The 22,755-nt window shown below is 36.8% G+C and overlaps 1 protein-coding gene and 1 long non-coding RNA gene across 3 annotated transcripts in view; one reads left to right on the top strand and one right to left on the bottom strand.

Moving 5' to 3' along the window:
- LOC127423599 (uncharacterized) overlaps window positions 1-22,755 on the bottom strand; it is a 419,204-nt gene that overhangs the window by 336,299 nt on the left and 60,150 nt on the right. The window lies entirely within an intron of this gene.
- LOC127423595 (LIM domain-binding protein 3-like) lies at window positions 2,453-21,726 on the top strand. 2 transcript variants are annotated; one of them, XM_051668041.1, is made up of 10 exons: window positions 2,453-2,550; window positions 2,798-3,002; window positions 11,788-11,936; window positions 13,792-13,867; window positions 16,178-16,200; window positions 16,880-17,080; window positions 18,383-18,412; window positions 19,681-19,847; window positions 20,012-20,048; window positions 21,166-21,726. In XM_051668041.1, the coding sequence occupies exons 2-10, from the start codon at window positions 2,907-2,909 to the stop codon at window positions 21,260-21,262; spliced, it is 876 nt and encodes a 291-aa protein (XP_051524001.1). In that variant the 5' UTR covers window positions 2,453-2,550; window positions 2,798-2,906; the 3' UTR covers window positions 21,263-21,726. The 2 variants fall into 2 exon arrangements, with proteins under 2 accessions (XP_051524001.1, XP_051524002.1); XM_051668042.1 differs by having other exon boundaries at window positions 2,545-2,656.

Here is a 22,755-nt window from a genome sequence, read left to right as displayed (position 1 = left end):
AGTACTGTAGTTATTAAATATACACTTGGTTAAAAGTCTCTTGAATTTCACCTCGTGGTGGTGTAGTGACTCGCCTCAATCCGGGTGGCGGAGGACGAATCTCAGTTGCCTCCGCATCTGAGACCATCAAGCCATGCATCTTATCACGTGGCTTGTTGAGTGCGTTACCGCGGAGACCTAGTGCGCGTGGAGGCTTCCGTGGCATCCACGCACAATTCATCATGCACCCCACCGAGAGCGAGAACCACATTATAGTGACCATGAGGAGGTTACCCAACGTGATTCTACCCACCCTAGCATCCGGGCCAGTTGGTTACTTAGGAAGCCTGACTGGAGTCACTCAGCACGCCCTCTTGATTTTGTTCTTGATCAGGGGTCAGCAACCTATGCTGGCACGCGGAGGGGTAATCACTGGCATGCCAGCAACGGCAAGAGAGGAGTAGACTATTTTATTTATATCAATTCCGCTCCTGCATTCCAGTCTATATCTTGATGTAATCCTTCCTCATGATCATGCAGTGTGTTTTCATGAGCTGAATGGAAGGCTAAACAAAAAGTTAAAATGTGATGAGACTGTAGTCTATTTCAAGTCAATTCAAAATATAAATTAAACCTGGAAATAAAGTTTTAGGATTTTGCAGGTGCGATTCACTAAAAAGGACTAAAGTTGATCGGCTTGTGATGCGTGAATGGCTTGCACACGCAGCGTGAGTCTCATCACACTTTAATAGTGTTTAGTCTCCCATTCAGTGGATGAAAACACGCTGCGTGATCATGAGGAAGGATTACATCAAGATGTAGACTGGAATGCAGGTGCAAAAAACTTCTTATAAATAAAATAGCCTGCTCCTCTCTCACTGTTGCTTGCATGCTAGTGAATACCCAGCTCTGCGTGATTTTGAAAAATATATGACAAAATATAAAAAGCACTTTCACAAGATACCCTGAGAAAATTCACATGCAGGATCATAATTATATCATAATCATCGGGTTTTGCACTCATTTTTCACTCAAACTATATGCTCATCATATCATTTGTAACGAAAAATAAACTATTAAACTAGAAAAATACAAAATAGTGGGTTGGCAGAGCCATTGACCAGGAAAATATAAAATGGCACTCCATGTCAGAAAGGTTGCCAACCCCTGGGTTGGACGAATGAAGCAGACACGTTACCTTTAGTGGACACCAGATGGCGATAAATAGTTGCTGGGATCCTAGCAATGATGTTATGTTATGCTGCCTCAGTAGCTCTGTGTAAACAAAAGGTTCCTCTTGCAAAATTGTCAAGGATTTGGTGTGAACAGGCCTTGAAACAGAACTTTTGTTTGTATTTTAGTAGTGAATGCACTTAGCTGCATAGAGAGCTATAGGATGCTCCCTTGCTCCCTATTTAGTTTATGACTTCACCTCCAGTGTGCCGTCTGTCTGCGCTGGTCTCAGAACAGTTCGAAATGCACCTTATTTTCCTCACCTAACTCCATATAAAGCCTCTGAAAGCAAAATTTTTCAGCTTTTGGATGGACCCATATATTTTCAATGTAATAATGCACAGTAAATATAGGATTTATATTTACTAAAGTACACATTAGTGTACATTGTGTTTAGAAGTGTGGCGTTTTCTGATAAATCAATCAAATATTTGAAAATGGCATATCGGATGAAACTAGAGACTTAAACAGGTTTCAGTGTAAATACTTGATACTAACCCTAACTTATTTAGGTTTCTTACCAGGTTTAGTTTTGTTGGTGTTTCTCCCAAAGACAAAATCTGCTGTGTTCGGCACCATGTTGTTTTGTCACATGATACTGTGTGTCGAAAGTGTAACCCATTACTGACAGCACAGAGTTGTCTGAACTGAGATTTGTCAGTTTAAATTAATTTAAATTATGCATTGTGTATAGCGAAGCCAAAATACAATGTCCACGCATGTTTAAGCGGAGTTGCACAAATAAAACCAGTTAATGTATATGTACCACATAAAATAAAATTTTCAGGTTAACGTCGCTTCAGTGTGGATCTACTTAAAAAAGAGAGTCAACACGTTTACACTGGATTTTTGAAACCCAGTGTTTAAACCTCCAATGTGAAATTGTGAAATCCATTGTGTATCCATTGTGTATCAATTTGTTGCTTCACTGTTATGATAAAGAGAGGTGTGTGGATACTTTTGATCACAGTTGTAATCAGTCCCACCACCTCAATCAAATCTTTCATCCATATATTTGCATTCACACAAACAGATGAGCCCCACAAAACTACCTCAGTATACAGAAGCCTTGCCACTTAATTACATCTAATGGCTCCTTTTGTTTATTAGTTGCTTCTCATTAGATTTATATTCACTGTGACCTGTGAGTTGAAGCTCATGGCAGAGTGGAAAAATGTGTTGCCCTAAGAAGAGGCTATATTCGCCATGTGAATCATGGGGGCCTGGCATCTAGGGGTGTCCCCTTACACACCATATAAGGGCCCTCAGGACTTAAATGTTATGGCTTTCTGCAGAGGGGATCTATTCTTAGGCTGTCTGTCCAGGATATCCGAGCAGGCAAGAACTCTCCTTCTTTTGCTTTTTTAAGACTTTTATTTACTTGTTAATGTAAACAGGGCTGAGACTTAAGTATTTGTTGCGTTAAAGTCTGATCAATTCTGTGGTATGTTTTTGCATTGTGTTGATACAGCAGATAAGTTGTAGCTTGTGTCCTGTGTGTATGGTTGTGTGGTGACTAAGAGCAATAGGTAATACAGCATTTTTCACTGTACTGCGGATTTTGTCTGTTGTTGTTCTGTTTCAGAGGCTCTTCGGTGCCTGCCCGTACCCTGGGTGTTTGGTCATCCTGAGTACAGGGAGAAGAACTGAAAGGAAAGAAAGGAGTTAATTGACTCTGTTAAACTCTCTACAAAATGAGCAATTACACAGTAACCCTGGGCGGACCTGCACCATGGGGTTTCAGGCTGCAGGGAGGCAAAGACTTCAACATGCCCCTGACCATCTCCCGGGTGAGACAACCAATCTGGCTTTTACTTTATGCATGTCAATCATACGGATACATCAGTAACAGTCAACCGACAGCATATACTTACATTAAATATATTCGTACTGGTAGAAAAATTACTTAATTGTCGTCATACAGTATGTCTACTTTGATTTTAAAAAACCTACATCAGAGATTAGTTTGACCTTTTATAGAGGTCTTAAGTTTTACCATGCCTAAAAATGAGGCATTGAGTCACAGTAATGTGTTGAGTCACATTAATACATATGTTGTTGTTATGTAACAAAATGTTGCAGCTGTTGTTGTATTGGTTATTGTCCAAGGCAAAGCAGACATTCTCTTACCAGTGAAATGTAAGAAGCCTGGATATATGCAACTTATATTTACCCAGAGAGAAAAATTGTATGATATTATTTAATCTACACAGTATGTAAAGAATAAAAAAGGAGACTTGCGCTAAACATCTCATGAGAAAGTATGTATTGTGAATATGATTAGCTTTTGTTTTTTCCCTTTGAATTGTTTGTTCTTTGTTCTAGGTAGACGTTATAATTTTACGTCATGTTTTGTGGAAAGACACCCAAATTATTATTTTTTCTGCATTTCTGCTTTAGGATTTTAAAGGAATAGTTCACCCAAAAAAGAAAACCCTCTCATCATTTACTCACCCTCATGCCATCCCAGATGTGTATGACTTTCTTTCTTCAGCAGGACTCAAATAAAGATTTTTAGAAGAATATCTCAGCTCTGTAGGTCCATACAATGCAAGTGAATGGTGGTCAGACCTTTGTAGCTCCAAAACATAAAGGAAACATAATAGTAATCCATTGACTCCAGTGGTTGAATCCATACCTTTAGAAGTGATATGATAGGTGTGGGTGAGAAAAATAACTATATTTAAATCCTTTTCTTACTCTAAATCTCTACTTTCACATATGAATGGTGGCTCCAGGTCTCGCCACCATTCACTTGCATTGTATGGACCTACAGAGCTGAGACATTCTTCTAAAAATCTTTGTTTTTTCCTGCTGACGAAAGAAAGTCATACACATCTCGGATGGCATGAGGGTGAGTAAATGATGAGAAAAGTTTCTCATCATTTTTTTTGGGTGAACTATCCCTTTAATAGCATTTTCAAAACACCATTTTCCAAGAATTCCTGTCTTGATGGAAAAGGCATCCCATCCATCATCTCATGCAACATACTTGTACATTCTGTTGTTAAATTTGCTTACCTCAGATGAAATGTCAGGATTGACATAAGCTTACTCATTACTGTGAAATGGACTCAGTAGATGGTATAAATTACATTGTGGACATTCACATTTGTAAACAGTGCTATCCCAGAATGCCTTAGCATCATTAGGGGAACAAAGAAGTTGTCTTTCTCTCCCAAATAAATCAATACACTGTGCTATTGACAGAGAAGCGCTGCTTAACCCATATGTAATTTAATTGTTAATACAAAGCGCTCCATAACACATAATATACAACAGTCTTCTGTCTATACAGAAAGTGCTCTCATTCAATAACTGAAGCTCCATGAATCCTCATTGTGCTATGTTATGGATTCACCTAAATGGATGTACATTGTCTAACAGCTGGAAGAGATTATATTGTTCTAACAGAGGGTGATTTTCTATCTGCTCTTACAAGAAGTCACTGGCCTTGTATAATCAGTCACAGGGAGTTCAGCCCAGTTTGTTTGTTCCACAACTGAGCCCTTTCTTGACTTTTGATTGGCTTTCACTTCAATAAAGGGGAGAGTCATTACCTTTGTTTGTCAGGGTCATGGGAGTTCCGGCTCCTCATATTAGCTGCTTGTCTGCAAGCAATTACTGTGAGGAACATCACTGAAATCAACCATCATACTGGGAAAACATATCTTGCATGATTGGATTTCAGTTTTTTCCTCTAATCAGTATAGTCAGTGGCAAAAGCTTTGACACAGTAATCAGAGTCTGCTATCCTAAAGCACTGCAAAGATAATCTACATCAACTCTTAAAGGGAAAGTTCACCCAAAACTGAAAATTCGGTCAAATAATCACCCTCCATGTACTTTCAAACCTGTATGATTTTTTTCTGTAAAAAAAAAAAAAAACGATGTTAGGGAGAATGTTAATCTCAGTCACCATTCACTTTCATTGCATCTTCCATAAAATAAAAGTGAATGGTGACCGAGGCTAACATACTGCCTAACAATTATCTTTTCTCCTTTTTTCATACAGGTTTGAAATAACAAGAGGGTGAATAAATGATGACAGCATTTTCATTTTAGGGTGAACTATCCTTTAATCCTGGTCCCAAGGCTCATAGAACTGCTGACTTCCACAAAGAAGCCCAGTAATTACTTGCAGTGTTTTCTTTGTTTTTGTAATACTTGCTAATCTTCTCCCTGTCTTCCCTTGTGTGTTTAGACAATGTGTAAAGTGTGATAAATGTATTGTAAATGCCTTGTGACATTTATTTTGAAGACAAAATAATGAGTTGGTTTTCTAATTTAATGCTTTGATTCAGTAAATAATGACAATCTGATGTTTTGTCTCTGGTGCAAACCCTTATGGGAGAAAAATTCTCCAGGATTTGTGATATTAGTGTCAGTAGAGGAGCCAAATAATAGCTCGTGTCAGCTCGGGCTAGACGGGAGAGTCATTTACTGTAGCTGTTGTCAAATGCATTTAGACCTGAGATGCAGCCTTTTGAAATATATCCTCACAAATATTCTTCAATGGCTGTGTTTCGTTTTTCATGCAAACTATGATCCAACTTTAATTAAGATGACCTGGACTCAATGTTACAAACAAGGCAAAAGGACAAAGTAAATACAAGTGAGTGACAGAACAATATGAGATAGCTAAATAAAGTAAATAATGTTTTTGTAAATTCTGAAAATGTATTAAAAAGGTACACATTCCAGAGGTGCCATAGTCCATAGGCCATTTTAGACTGCTATAAACTCAATAGAAATTCAACGAAATAGAATTTAAATTAAAAATAGTAATAGTAGTAGTAGTAATAATAATAATAATAATAATAACTCAGTTACATGACATAATGTAAAAACTGTTTTGTCAGGTAACCCAAAAAATGTCTTCATAAGTTAACATCAAAATTAACTGCTTTTATTATATATAAAATACACACGCACACACACACACACACACACACAAATATTTAAACATAACTAAATAAACCTGACTACATAAGGTTAGATCAAGTAGAAATACATCCTTAAAGGAATATTCAGGTGCAATAGAATTTAAACTCAATCAACAGAATTTGTGGCATAATGTTGATTACCACAAAAATCTATTTAGACTTGTACCTAAAAAAAAAAAACAACAACAAAAAAAAAAACATCTGGGTTATATTGAGGCACTTACAATAGAAGTGAATGGGGCCAATATGTAAACAATATGAGTGTTAAAGGAATAGTTCACCCAAAAATGAAAATTTGCTGATAATTTACTCACCCTCAGGCCATCCAAGACGTATCTGAGTTTCTTTCTTCATCAAAACAGAATTTAAGATTTTTAGGATTTAATTTCAGGCCTCCTCCTCTAAACAATGCAAGTGAATGTACTCCATTTTTTGACGGTCCAAAATGTATATTTAGGGTGCATCAAAATAATCCACACGACTCCAGTCGACAAATAAAGTTCTTCTGAACCCAAACGATTGATAATTTTTAGAGACAAAACAATACTTACATACTTTTTAACTACAAATGTTCACTTCCGTACATCTCTGTGACATGCGCTCATGAGAGGGATGACGTAAGCTCGTTTTTTAAAGGAGGGACAAGTCAAAATATATATATATATATATATATTTTGTGATAATCAATGTTATGCCACAAATGCTGTTGATTGAGCTTAACTTGTATTGAACCCGGGAATTTCCTTTAAAGGTAACATTTGCAGGTTACCACTTTTTACAGTATCCTGAATTGTGCACTGTTTTGACTCCTCTGCTAACCTATATAAAAAGCCCATGACAATCCCAGGGCTTGACAACCACTTTTGGCCCCTGCAAAGCCTGACTTACGGTCACTGATTTTAACCTAAAGGTCAGTCCAGCAGAAAGACTTTTGAGGGTCATAAATGTGAACAGTGCAGAGACAATGGTTTGTAGGGAACAATAGATGTTTACAAAGAATGTGGTCATCTTGAATTTAAGAGAGAGAAAGAAAAAAAAAAAGAACTAGGCCTACTATTGGGGCTGTTGGTCCCTACCTTTTAAAACTTTTCAACAGAAAAAAATATAAACCTATTTTTAGACTTGACAATGTGGGACCATTTTAATTGGAAACATTTAAATTTAAATAGCTGCTTGTTTTTGTCTTTGTGTGAACCAAAGTTTTACATCAGAAAAATGCAAAGAAAACAGAGTAGAAATTAAGACTTTCAATTGCAATGAGCAATAACTTTAATACATTCTGATAAAAGCACACACAAAGTCAACTTGTTGATGCATTTAAAATTGGGAAATATTGTCAGTGGCTCTTTGTGGAGCGTCACCACAGATAGTGGAAAGCACTGGCACCAAAGTCCTCTCAGAGATTATTTCCATCATCATATTGTGTTGTGGAGGATATTGGAGTCCAAACTGCCAATATTGTATTCTAAGCAAGGCTTCACAGAGAGCCATAAAAAAGTCTGGATTCATTTGTAATGTACTGGATTAAGTAATTTCACCAGAGATGAATATTTAAGATGCTATCTGGTTAGTGATGTACCTACATTTTTCTTATCATTCTATTTTCTTATATTGCCATTGTTATATGCTCAAATTGTATCCCCACGGGCCTGTGTATTGCCAGTGTTCTTGCTATATATAGAACCCATAATAAGTCTATACAATTGCTTAAGGTCTTTGGTCCTTGCTTTTTAGAGTTGTAAGAAGTCAGGCTACATGAAGCTGAGGCATTTTTGACATAAAGTCATTAAGGTGGGAAGGGTCAGGCTCAATAATACATGTACAGTATGTGTGTGTGCTAGTTTTTAGCAACATAAAATCTAAATTAATATACTGCCAACAGCCTTTAGAGGCATGCACATACCCACAGTTACCACAGTTAGTCCAGTCATCAGCCTAACCTTTGCTTCTAATCAGAACAGTCCAAAAGGTGGCAAAAGACAATTAAAGCTGGCATTTACTGATGGTTACCTCATAAATTGCCTTGCCAAGAGCTCTGGCTCACTAACTTACAGCTGAGGTTCTGCTGGTATCCTTCCACTAATGCTGGACAAACTCAGTTGTATGTAGTCAGAGAGTCTCTGTGTGAACATCAGTAACTGGAAAAGCATATTGGAACACAATATTTTTATATAAGGTACTAATGAGAGAGGATGGAGCTTGATAATCAATCCTTCAAGTTATGACAGTTGCCATCTGGACTAGTTTTTATAAACAGTCATGCTGTTTCAAATGTTGCCCACAATGCAAAAAAAAAAAAAAAATAAAAAATAAACTTTTATATTGATTTTAGTGGATCATTGGGTTTGGCGTCTGTTTAAGTGAGATTGGCAGCTTAACATCTTAAATTAAATAAACAGCTGGATTTCTAAGAAATGGGGGGGGGGACTTTGTGTCTATCTACAGAGCTTTTAATTCTACATTTGAATAGGAACTATATCATTCATGGAAAAAAAGTGTTGTTTTAGGCTGAGATACACAATATATCTTTTTTCTGTCTAAAAGTCAGTAACGCAATGGTTATCCACACCACAAAAAAGAGAGGACATTTAAGAGAAACAAGTGTGTGTAGATTGTTCATTCTGTGGCCTGACAGTAATAAAGAGGCAACATTTTCTGTTCCAGGCATCATTGTGTGGCAGTTAACTGATAAATCCTGAAACTTTCTGGCCTCAATTTCTATGATGATGGAGATTTTGTCGAACCAGTTTCCTCCATGACTCGACAGACTTTTTCACATGCAAGATACACTACCTGCATTTAACTGTAACTTTAATAGCAAGATTTTTAGCAGACAAAATTGACCTGTGAGTGAGTGATTTTGTTGTGAGTGAATTTCAACCTTATTGCAGTGTAATGTTGTTTACATTCATGCATTTGGCAGACACTTTTGTCCAAAGTGACTTACACTACATTAATTGTATACAATTTATCAGTATGGGAATCAAACACCTGGCCTTTCCGTTTGCTAGTGCCATACACTACCAGTTGAGCTACAGGAGCCCTAACATCATATGGGAAAACTGGTATGTTCACTAACATGCTATGCATGGTGCTTGTAAAAACCATGGTGCTTGAAATATCGTCAACACAAAACCAGCGCTTTGAAATAATTTAGGAGGAGGAATACAAAACATACTTGATTGACTCTCAAAAATGCATATTCACACTCTCAATCACTCCACTGTGTGTCCATGTATTAAATTAGTCTTATACTGTCATTCAGCATGTTGCCCCATGATTGAAGTGTCAGTCAAGGAGCAGTTGGCTTTAAGGAGCATGAATAGGGAGAGGAGGAATGGGACTAGGAAGGAGGATGATGATGATGATGTACAGAGCTGTTTTTAGCTTAAAGAGTGGCTCCTGGCCAGCAATTCATGCATTAAGACTGGTTAGTTTCTTGACAAAAATAATCTCAACAGTTAAATCAGGGAAGTTCTAGCAGTGACTGAATCTATGAAGATGTTGTTGTGAAACTGCAGAGTCTGCTTGAATGCTAAGTGAAAGTAAATCTTCTTCTGGGTTTCTGGGTTTTTGTAATTATGTAATAGTAATATTACTAATGTCCTTGCTGATTTGGAGATTAGTGCAAAAATAATTTTACTCTCTATAGTTAATCCTTGAATTTACTTGTGATTTTATGTGGTGCTGTAAACACATCTTTATGAACTTTTGAGTTTTTCACCATTTTAATAATATTTTTGTTTTCACTTAAGTACTTAAGTACTTAAGTACAAATATTCAATTTAGTCTTTCAATATTATTGTAAAACTGCATTCATAGTTATAAAAGAATTAGCAAAATGCTGTAAAAATAATTTTAGTTGGAGTATCGCATGTCACACCGCAGGAAAAAGCAGGACACATAAACCTCCCAAAATATTTAATATCAGCTGCATATGGTACATATGTGCTTTCCTATTAATGAAACATCTCCAGACGTTATTGTTGTTTGGCTGGTGGGTACAGAATTTACTAGTGGAACATTTAATGAGCACAGGTTTTCTCAGGAGTGTGTATATGTGTGAATGTTGAATAATGGCAGCAGGTGGGACAAAAGGGTTGGAGGCAGGGTCCCAGAATACTGGGTCAAATAGAGGGAGGCAGGAGGCGTCAACAACAAACTTTATTTTTAACATTTTAATGAGCTGCCTGAAAGTATAGCTGCTGGCTTGTTGCAAAGATGGGATTTATATTCTTATTCCATTGGTTTCAGAGCTTTTTCAAACTCTCTTAAAGGAATAGTTTACACAAAAATAAGAATTTTCTCATAATTTACTCACCCTTATGCCGTCTTAAACTTATATACATTTTTTCTTCTGCGGAAAACAAATTACGATTTTTTTTTTTTTTTTGATGCCGATATGATTTTATCGTATTTATATCCATACAAAGCAAGTCAGTGTGGTCTGACACTTTTAAGCTCCAAAAAGGATAAAAAGGCATCATAAAGGTAATCCATACGACTCGAGTGGTTTAATCCTTCTGTAGCGATACGATTGGTTTTGGGTGAGAGACAGACCAAAATGTAACTTCTTTTTCACTTTTTTGTCAAGCACAAGGAAATGTAATCGAGATTCAAATCATGATCGCACCAAGGAGACTGCAGATGTTAAGATTTATTGTGAAAAATTAGTTACAGTTTGGTCTGTTTCTCACCCCAAATCAATCATATCGCTTCAGAAGTAATTTATTAAATACTGCCTTTATGTCCTTTGTGGAGCTTGAAAGTGTTGGACCCTTTTGACTTGCATTGTATGGACAAAAACACCTAATATCTCAATCAAAATATCTGCGTTGGTGTTCCACAGAAGAAAAGAATCCATATGAGTTTGAGATGGCATAAAAATGAGTATATCATGAGATAATTGTCTTTTTTGGGTGAACTATTCCTTTAATGTAGTTTTGGTGGAAATTCTTAATATCTCTGGCATATCTGTGATTTGGCTGTAGGTTGAGTATTCAATATAACAGCATAATTGCAAGAGTGATATATCTTTTATACAACAGTACTATAATCAAGAAGTTAATATCAAGTAACTTGCATTTTATGAATCCAAACCAAGATCAACCGTTGTGTGTCGGCAAGCGAAGCACAGACTGGCAGCCTCTCTTGAATGGCGTAAACACAGACAAAGAGAGTGATACAAACAGTGAAGTGTCCCAGTGCTGTTACAATAAATATTAGCACTCTTGGAATGCCACTTGTCCAATCAGATTAGAGGATCAGAACTAACTGATGTATAAAATTATTTAGCATATAACACTTCATAACATTCATAATTGGTGAATTAATCACTAAATGTTTTTATGTATGACGTGATCGGAATCAGCCATTGCACTTGTGAGTGACAAGTTATAAATTAAACATGACCAATTTACCATAAAAACATGTATACCAAACATAGAGGGTCAAAGCAAATTTTACAGTAATTATCAACAATTAAATTAGATTGAGCTGTATGGCATGGTTCCTACAGCCATGACAAATAATACAATGGCTTTGTCTTCAAGTATGTTGTGCACAAACATTCTGTGGTGTTGTGGTCAGTTAGGGTCAATTTAACAGAATGTTTGGTGTCTGTCCACAGATCACACCAGGCAGCAAGGCAAGTGGAAATCTCAGTCAAGGTGACATCATTACAGCAATCGATGGGGTCAGCACTGAGTGTATGACCCATCTGGAGGCCCAAAACAAGATAAAGTCAGCTACCACCAAACTCACCCTCAACATGCAGAGGTAAACATCAACACTGATGTGTTTACAGGCCTACCCATTACCTCATGAACACTCAATCTCTATCTCTTTTGTGCTCCAACCTGAATTCTTACGTAGTCTTTCCATCTGACAATTTTCCATTTTGTCCGTTGGTAAATGGATAATCTTAAGGAGTATCAGCAATGAATCTAATTTAATTTATAACCCTAGCAAGCAATGAAAGTCCTCTAAAATTAATCAGCTCACACATGAGTGATATAAGCAGTCACAGTTGAGCTTGCACAGACTACAAGTGAGGGTTAGCATACAAATATACTGACATCATAATAGAATTCAGAAATGTGTCCATGATAAATCACCATTGTCTCATGTAGCCTTCAGGTTGCCAGTAGTTATGCATAAATTAAAGGAACTGATGTTACTTTTGGAGTGCTTTTCACCTTTTTAATAAAGTTTATTAATTAAGTGTGGACACCCCAAAGCCTCTATCCAAAAGTAGATTAAGCCCTTTCATGTGGCAGCCTGCACATAAAGGGAGGAAGTGTTACAATGTTACTTCTGGAACTTCCACCAGACATAGCCATTGATTTGCCATGTCCCATCTTTCCAAAACCCCAAACTCCAAAGACTCGTACACACATATAAACACATTTGGAGTTGGTTGAATTAGAGCAGATGGGGATGTCGCAAAGTAAGTTTAGGCTTAAAATGTTGACGTCCCAAGTTACATAGGTCAAGCATAACAGGTATCATATGAAAGCTTAGAATCTTAAATTTTCATAGAACACCAACACTTTTGCGTTTATGTTACATAAAATAACAAAATAAGGCCTGAAAACATTTGTGTTGCAAACAAGCACTACCAAGAGGAAATGTGGTAGAAATATGAATATGAATATACAAGTATTAACATAGCACTTAAATAGATAATTTAGCAGTTGATGATCATATTTTATATATCATCGCAAAGGGGGGGATCTTAGCTTTCTAATGACATCTAGATTGAGCTACTATTCCACTCAGAGGTCAATATATTACATGAAAATTAGATTGAATGTTTATGGACGAGCACATATGTTTGAGGCTAAAATGCATTAGAGCGCCGCCTACATTTCAGAACTGCATATTGTGATGGAAGGTGATCGAGGAACAATACTCAATTCCTAATACTTGCTGCCGTCTAGTGGAATTAACTAAGACTTTTTTGCAGGGAGATAGAGTGAACAGAACCAGAATTACATGCTTTCAAAGTTAGGACAAACAAATGATAACAAAAATAAATAAAAATCTGTTCATCAAAACATTGTAAACATATACAATATAACTTATGAACAATTAGAGCCTTTTTTATTTGGGGGGTGTTCTGAAAAATTAGACAATGTTTTTTTTTTTTTTTTTTTTTTTGCATTAGTCCACAGTATGTGTGAATGGTGAGCTTTTAAATTTGAGTGTGAAAAATTGCAGGTGGCAGCCAAAAAATGCACCTGAGCTAGGGCTAGTGCTTGGGCTGGTACAGAGACAGCTGTGATATAACATGGCACCTATTTCAATTATAACTGACAGGTAATAAGGACGTATTCTGCATGTCATTAAATAAAAAGTTTTACTTACAGCACCTTTAAGATTTACAGATTGATTCATTTCTGTCCTGAAAGTTAGTAGAGTTAATGGACTGAGATACTTCTAAAGTATAATTTGTTTAAAGCTATAAATTGTTTATAGTGCATTAAATCACTATAATTAAAATGAAGGTGCAACATCTCTACCCCCCTTATTTTAACAATCATAAATGTAATCTACATAACCAAGACAGAACTGACTCATGACAGATAAAAAGTCTGATGTGTTTTTGATTTGAATTCCATACTGGTCTCAGGTCGAGACGTCCAGCTCCTGTACCCACAGCCACTCCAAGAATAGACTCTCCTATGCCAGTTATCCCTCACCAGAAGGTAACGTCACATTCTCTCCCTCTGAAATGTTGCCTGTGCCAAGTATACATGTTAAACTGATTGTTTGATTTCCTGACTCTGGTGCATAATGACTGCAGAAATTAAGAATTTGTAGTCAGAGGTTAAAATGTTGACTTTCCGTAAAGAGGAGACAAATGTTTTGAAGGAAACTCAACATAAATATTTGGCTGCAGATGAGCCTTTTCTTTATAATCCTTTACAGCCTTGGGAGTTCCTTAGCCTTTATCATAGTGAGAGGAAATAGTGTGGGGAGAATGTGAAAACAAACATTCTCTCTAAAGTTGACACTTAACTCCCTCTACAGGCTTTTGTAGGCCAAACAACAATAAGGACATCATATGAACAGCTTCTCGTGGGATTTTTTACTGGTCCAATTCTCGTTTGCATTGTTGTTGCCTGATGAATTCTGTTTGATGTTATCCCTTTTTCATGACTTTGCCTAAGAGTAATTCACTTTATCTCTTTCTTCTATGCCTTGCCTGTTTGGCTAATAGTTTATTTGATAATATGATCTAATGATTTATTTTATACCAAGGAAACAATGGACACTGAGGAAGGAGAAGAAGATGAAAAACCAGTCAAAATATTTGGCGTTCTCTTGGCCAAAAAATCTCTCATTCCAAACACTGAGGTGGATCCTCCAAAAACTGAGGAGAAACCAGAAAATGCTTCTATATCCCAACCTTTAATTAATTCCTCTACAAAAAGCCCTGTTCCTATGCATTTCTCATTTGGCCAAGGGGCAAAACCCACCCCAAATCAAAGAGGGCAGTATAATGCTCACATTGCCCTGTATTCAACAGAAGCTTTAAGGGAAATGGTCATGAAACAAGGCAGTCTAAATGGCCTCCCATTCCTGGAGTACGTAACATGATTAGACCTAACCCATGTATCTGATTTAATAAGCTAGTTGCTAGTGCTAACTCTTCACTTACAGGGGTCAGGAAGGCATTGGCAAGCCTCACCAGTATCCCTGCAGTACCAACATGGCAACGGATACTCAGAACATTCCGTCATTACCTCTGGACATTCCGCACTCACGTGCACTCTCACATGCAATGGCTCAGCTGGGAATGTGCTTGGCAGCAGGGGCACCAGTGGTCTGTCGGTCTTACCTGATCCCCCTGCCTGCAATATGAGCAGGGCCTGGTCGAGTCTTATCTGTATCTATAAATGTAAGCTGTTTCCATATGACTACATAGTACAGTTATTTCGGTACTGTCAGGGCTACATCTCTTGTCATTAGATGAAGATTGCTAAATATTTAAACTATGCTTAAATTGGCTAATAGATAAAGGCAATTCATTATCAACAGTGCTTTCACTTCAGAAGAAGAAGAAGTCTATATTATTCTTACATAATATAGGCTTATTGCTTTCAGCCTAGCACAGTCACAACAATGTATCTGCTCTGTCTGTCCAAAGACATAACAACAAATTCCCACATGCACCAAGCATGGCGCTTCAGCTGTAATTGAACATGGCTGCAAATCTGTGCTTGCTGGGGCATTTAACAGCCCTGAATGTCACAGCTCCAGTAACAATATATCCCAAATTAAGTTCTGCCACAATGATGCCATCACATATTCCATCCTCTATTTGCAGCTCACAGGAACAGGATTCCCACTTGGCTACATCACGTGCACAGCTGAGCAGAGCACGTGCATCCATTGACTTTTAAATTTGTTTGCCTATGTACAAGTAGTCCAAAAAGTTATACCCAAAACTTTGCCAGAAAGGCAATGCAGATTATTTCTGGACATGGGTGTTTGATTCTTGTTGTATAATGCAGCTGGCAGTAGCAAGTTTTTGGTCATTTTGCTGAATAGGAGGTTCAGGATTGTTTAGCTCTCTTTACTCGTAGTCCTTACAGTGTTCTCTGGGTGTCCTGCTGTAGCCAAACTCCTGTTCCAGTCAATCACTCTGTTCTGGGAACAAACCAGAATGTTACACTTATGAGAAATATGACCAGTAATTGCCATCATCTATGTTATAACATGACAGATTACTGGAAATCTGAATTTATTTTAACTGTTCCCTGCTAAGAGAGAGAGAGAAAGTCTGGTTTAAACTTTTTTTCCCCAGCAGAATTACTGAGGTGTTTCTCGAAATTCCTTTTGGCAAAACAAAGCAGGTTGCATATGGTAAAACTTCCAGTCAGTTTTGCCCTGCTAATGTACATGGATGTGAATCCATTAGCATTCGTTTATTTGAACACACTGCCAAATAGAGGCTTACATTAGCCCTTTTGTCTCTTTTTTCTCTGTCTGTATTTCCTATGTTGTCCCAGGTCATTGCCAACACAGCTGCCACGTCAGTAACAGTTTTTGAATTTAAAATATCCAGAGTTAAGTGTGAATGTGTGTGCTCTGAAGCATGGCCACATGCAGCACTATGGTCGTGGTTTGCATGCTTACATTTTGTGCTCTTGAATGTTCAAAAGATATTTGAGTGAACTATTCAAACGGGATAAAACAGTAATTTGACATTTGTTATGGTTTTATTTCTGTTCACTGCATCTTTGCATGGTTTTTGAGTATTATGGAGGGAACTATTGCATGCCATGTGCATTGTTCACAGTTAACGTTGAGAGCTCTAAAAAAGAGTGCATACAGATGAACTGGATGTACATGGCATGGTAACTTTGTGTTTTCAGATATCGGATTTTATTAGTATGTCTAGAGACAAAGTCATGGACATTATAATGCATAAGCTTATAAGCGTATTGTATTGTAAAGCAATGGCTGGGGTAAACAATTCACTTTAAGAATAATTTCAGTTCAACTAAGTAATGCAAACTGAAATATACTTATATGATACTGTGTAGAAACTTCCAAACTTAGTGCTGTTTTACTGATGCACGAGGAAAGTCAATGCCAAGTTGTTCACACTATTAAATTGTTTCTATTCTTTGTGTTTCACCCACCCTCCTGTACACTATCACATGGTTTTCACCCTTCCACACCTTGTCACCTCACCTGAACTCGGACAGCCAAGAGTGTGTTCCCAGCTTCAACCCCATCGCACTGAAGGACTCAGCTTTGTCCACTCACAAGCCCATCGAGGTGAAGGGCCCTGGTGGAAAGGCTACTATCATCCATGCCCAGTACAATACTCCTATTAGTATGTACTCTCAGGATGCCATTATGGACGCCATTGCTGGTCAGGCCCAAGCCAGAGGAAATGAAATGAGGTACAATTTTGCACCACAACTGTGATATGTTATAATTCAAAGCACAAGCCAAAACTTCAAACCAGCAGCACATCATTGTACTGTAGCAACAATTTGTGACCTCCATTAAAATAAGTGAGCATATAAAATGTCAGTCTTAGACTTTTCAAATGTTCTCAGAAACAAAATCAAGGATATTACAAGAAGCAAAAAATTATTTGCACCTTTTGTTCATTTTTGTACACTAGAGGTCATCATTTTCCATTTTTCATATTTACAGTTTAAAGACCATGAAATCGCTTGAACAGTGAATATAAAGGGGTTGTCCCTTTAAAAAAATGTTTAAGTCAATAGACTTAAAGGTGCACTCAGTAACTTTTGTCTTTATGTGATCTTGAACAAGACTTAGCGGATTGGATGCAGCATCATTTAAAATGAATAGTTTTCAGTTTTAGATGCCATTGTAGAAATTTAGTATTCACAGTCAGCCATGATTACTTTAATCAATGAGTGAAAGTGTCAAATAACAGGACGGTTACTGAGATTAAGTGAGTAGTATTTGGCTGGTCATGTGATTCTAACATGGCAGCCCCCATGTGTGGACCCTCTCTATGTAGAATAAATCAGCTTTTGTAAGGTTACTGATATGACTGGAGTCTTCATTGTAATGTGAGTGGTCATGATTTCCTACAAATATTGCAAAATTACAATTCATGTCTTTAGGAGTTAAACTTTTTTAATGAGGAAAAAATTACTGAGTGCACCTTTAAGTTACATCACAGCCATTAATCATGATTTGCTACCCACTAGTTGATTAAAGGTGGTATTGGGGAAGCGACATTCTCATTCTAGAAAGCATTTGATTGGACACAAATCTGATTAGTGCTGAGACTGTACATTTACTAAAAGTGATCTTTGTCTCTGTTCAGGTGTACATTAGCATATGGACGGCCAACACACATGGACTAAATGCCACAAAGCACTAATTTTGATTTTATAGGGTCTGTAATCTTTTGATTAAAATTTGTAAAACTTCATCCAGTTTGGGGTGTTCATAGCAGAAAGAGCTAATTAGGCAGTCATCTAACCACAAGTCTGTGCCAATTTCAGACTTCCACAAAGTTATGTTTAGCAAATTCATCTGTGCTTTTCCTCCCTCTTCTGCTTGCAATTGTCACTCCATCCACAACCATCCAATCATCCCACCAATCAACTATACCTCATCACTCATCCTTGCCCCACCCCTTGCTGCTTGTCCCCTCCCTCAATGTGACATGACTCTGTCTTGCCTCCTCCCATTCCGGTTCGTCATGTGATTGACAGTGGCGATGACTCTGCTGGATCTCCCTTGGCGTAAGTAGCCACAGTCTATTCAGATCCATCTCAGCCATGTTCTCTCATCTCAACAATGTTTTAAAGGCTGATTGCATAAACACTGAAGTGGAATTTTGGTCGATTTCTCCGTCAGTTCAATTGCCATGTTATACTGTTGGGAATTTATAAGTAAACTGTGTTCTAATTTGAAAAATGGCCATCTGGCATTGTATTTAAAAATCAGAATTCAAGCATTGTGGCACTTTCTCTGCAAATGGAAACTTAAAAAAAGACATAGCTAAAAGCAATGTTCTGAGTATATCTGCCATCAATTATATAATATCTAACATTTTACATTCCCTAACATGGGCCCTCTGCATTCAGTTTTATGCACATCAAATCCTAACTCATTCTTGAGTCTTGAAAAGTCACTTCTGCCTCTATCACAGATAGATCTTAAACTCGGAATTATAATTAAAGTTATAGTTCACCCAAAAATGAAAAAACTCTTATCATTTACTCACCCTCATGCTATCCCAGATGATGTATGACTTTCTTTCTTCTATAGAACACAAATGAAGATTATTAGAAGAATATTTCAGTTCTGTAGATCCATAAAATGCCAGTGAATGGTGACCAGACCTTTCAAGCTCCAAAAATCACATTAAGGCAACATAAATGTCCATAAGACTCCATTGGTTAAATTAATGTCTTCTAAAGTGATATGATAGGTGTGAGTGAGAAACAAACCAATATTTAAGTAATTTTTTACTATAAATTCTCTTCCCTGCCCAGTATATGCATGAAGAGTGGGAATCGGCAAAAAAAAAAAAAAAAAAAAAAAAAAGAATAAGAAGAAAGTGAAAGTGGAGATTTATATCGAAAAGGACTTAACTTTTATCATATCACTTTAGAAAACATGAATTTAACCACTGGAGTCTTGCATTGTGTGGATCTACAGAGCTGAGGCATTATTCTAAAAATCTTTGTTTGTGTTCAACAGAAGAAAAATCTGTTTCACATCTGGGATAGTATGAGGTTGAGTAAATGATGAGAGAATTTAAATTTTTGGGTGAACTATACCTTTAAAACAGTACAAATCTCAGAGAGGGGATAAATGCATAAGTAGCATTTATATTATGAGATGCATTGTGTATTCATTCAAATATAAATTCAAGCTGTAAACACTGGATAACGTAATCATTACCAATGTGCCCAAATAAAAAATAAAATAAAATAAAAACACACACACAGAGGAAAGGCTAATCTTGTTTTCTCTCTGTCTCTCTCTCTCTTTTGGGGATTAGTTCACTTCCTATTAAAGACCCTCTTGTGGACAGTGCTTCTCCAGTTTACCAGGCTGTGATCAAACCTGATGAGAAGGAGGCTGAGATGTCTGAGTGGGCCCGGCGTGCCGCCAACCTGCAGTCCAAGTCCTTTCGCATCCTTGCTCATATCACAGGAACAGAATATTGTGAGTTCAGACTTTCTTTATAACAGCACTGAAATTTTTAAGACACTGGCATAAGATCATGTAACTCAAATGCAGAGCTTGTGTAATAAAAATCACTCTGGACTTAATTTTGTAGACTCAGCTGCAAGTAAAGAGAGACTCATGTATCTTTCCTTATGTCACAGTGCAAGATCCAGATGAGGAGGCTCTTAGAAAATCAAGGTGGGAAAATCACTTTGTTATTTTTCATTGACACTGTAGCAGTGTAGCCAGGTCAGATCTTAAAGGGATATTTCACCCCAAAAAATGAAAATTCTGTCATCATTTACTCACCCTCATGTTGTTTCAAACCTGTATAACTTTCTTTCATGGAACAAAAAGGGATTTATCTAGTAGGAAGTCCAGGCTTCAATTTTCCATACAATGAAAGTGGATGAGGACCAGGGCAGCCATTTGCCATTCACTTTCATTGTATGGAAAAAAGCAGCTTGGACATTATTCCAAATAACTCCTTTGTGTTTCAATGTAAAGAAAGTCATATGGGTTTTAAACGACATGAGGGTGATTAAATGATGAAATAGTTTTCTGTTTTGGGTGAAAAACCTTTGTATAAAGGGATAGTTGTATGACATTGTGTATGACTTTCTTTCTCCAGCAGAACACAAATGAAGATCTTTAGAAGAATATCTCGGCTCTGTGGGTCCATACAATGCAAGTGAATGGTGACCAGACCTTTGAAGTTTCAAAAACCACATAAAGGTCACAGAAAAGTAATCCATATGACTCCAGTGGTTAAATCCATATCTTTTTTTTTATTTATTTTTTTACTATAAATCTCCACTTTGACTTTCACATTCTTTCACATTTCGAAAGTGAAAGTGGAGATTTATGGTAATAAATAAATAAAAATAAATAAATTACCTAAATATTTATCTTTTTCTCATCCACACTTATCATATAGCTTCTGAATATATGGATTTAACCAATGGAGTCTTTTGGATTAATTTTGTGTGGCCTTTATGTGATTTTTGGACCTCCAGATTTCTGGTCACCATTCACTTGCACTGTAAGGACCAACAGAGCTGAAATATTCTTCTAAAAGTCTTTGTTTGTGTTCTGCTGAAGAAAAAAGTCATACATATCTGGAATGGCATGAGGGTGAGTAAATTATGTGGAAATGTTCATTTTTGTGTGAACTATCCCTTTTAATTTGTAAGGCTGGACCACATAAAGGCCTGCTGATAAATTAGAATTATTATGCATATTATCATTATGCATTTTCATTTAAATTGTCTTTCTTTCTTTCTTTCTTTACTTCTTTCCACTCCTGTCTTAACAGGGAGAAGTTTGAATCAGAGGTAAAAGGCCCACGATTTGCCAAACTGAAAAACTGGCACCATGGCCTGTCTGCACAGATCCTTAACATCCAGGGGTGAATGCCACCTGATGTTGCTGGACAGAGGTTATTGAGGCAGCAATCAACAAGGAAAGGGGAAGGTTGCAATAGGCAGTATTCTAGTGACTGGAATATGAGTTAGAGTTATAAACTAGCCTGTAAGTGAACACACAAAACATCTCCTGTGTTTGATGTTCATATGTCTGTTTGTTTAATGTAACTTTCAGCCACTGAAAAATAGTACATAATGCTCAGTTGTCATTTTCTTTTTCATTCTATGTCTCTCTCTTTTGGCTGCTCTGTTTATTCTAAATTATTGCTGAATATTGAATTGCTTGAATTTATTGCTGATGTAAAAAAACTAAACCTGAGAGGAATTATAAAATATATGTACCACATCCACTGAAATACACCACAGCACACATTGAGATACTAACCAAAATTCTATTGGAAATGTGAATAAAACATTATTACTTTTAACCAAATAAACAAAAGTGTCAGTTGTGTGCAGTTGTGAGCTTTTATTCGTCATGCTAGTGAACTGTAATCTAAATATAAGTCTTTAAGTAATAGTTCACCCAAAATGTAAAATTCATAAGGTCATTTCTTCTGTGGAAAACTAAAGGAGACATTTAGCAGAATGTTCTAGTCTCTTTTCCATACAATGAAAGTGAATGGGGAACGTGGCGGTCAAGCTTCAGAAAATGACCAAAAAGCACCTTAAAAGTACCATAAATTAGTCCATATAACTTGCACTATACTGCAAGTGGTTTTAGTGTGGATTTTGTAGTTGCTGCAGTTTTCATGCCTGTCGCATGACAGACCTGATATCAGTCATAACAACATTTTTACCAAATGTATAGTTATTACGTTTTAGCTTTGCATGCAGTGTAGTGAACATAAGGGTAATTTTCATTTCAATTTGCCTAGTTTCTCCAAATTAATACCACATACATGTAGAACATTCTGGCAATATTCACACAACCAGTTCTTCCAAACGTGTGATGCCATTTAGTGGTTTGGAAAGAATAAATAGTTCTGCAATTCACCTTTAGATAGAACTTTTATTCAGTGTGAAATGTCCTTTGACATGTCCTTTAGTGTTTATGTGTACATTTTTCAGTTTAAAAATGTATATCTTTTAATTAATGTTTATTATTATTATTTATTAAGCACTGGTAGGTTAGACTGTACTCCAAACTTAAAGGGATAGTTCACCCCAAAATGAAAATTCTCATCATTTGCTCACCCTCATGCCATCCCAAATGTGTTTGACTTTCTTTCTTTCTTTTGCAGAACACAAACAAATATTTTAGAAGAATATCTAATCTCTGTAGGTCCATAGAATTTTGAAGATCCAAAAAAAGCATATATAGGCAGCATAAATGTAATCCAAATGACTCCAGTGGTTAAATCCATATCTTCAGAAGCGATATGACTTTGTGAGGAACAGAACTGAGATATTTTCATAAATTCTCATTCGTTTGTAGTCAGCAGAAGAAAGAAAGTCAGACACATATGGGATGGTATGTG

This window comes from Myxocyprinus asiaticus, chromosome 32 (genome assembly GCF_019703515.2).
Source record: "Myxocyprinus asiaticus isolate MX2 ecotype Aquarium Trade chromosome 32, UBuf_Myxa_2, whole genome shotgun sequence".
In the NCBI taxonomy this organism is placed as follows: domain Eukaryota; kingdom Metazoa; phylum Chordata; class Actinopteri; order Cypriniformes; family Catostomidae; genus Myxocyprinus; species Myxocyprinus asiaticus.
Note: the sequence above shows the minus strand (reverse complement) of the source record. Positions and strands in the feature narration are given on the sequence as shown.

Coding starts and splice junctions, on each gene's coding strand:
- LOC127423595 (XM_051668041.1), top strand. CDS start 2,907: ATGAGCAATTACACAGTAACCCTGGGCGGACCTGCACCATGGGGTTTC. Junction 3,003..11,787: donor TGCCCCTGACCATCTCCCGG/GTGAGACAACCA, acceptor GTCTGTCCACAG/ATCACACCAGGCAGCAAGGC. Junction 19,848..20,011: donor TATCACAGGAACAGAATATT/GTGAGTTCAGAC, acceptor CTTATGTCACAG/TGCAAGATCCAGATGAGGAG.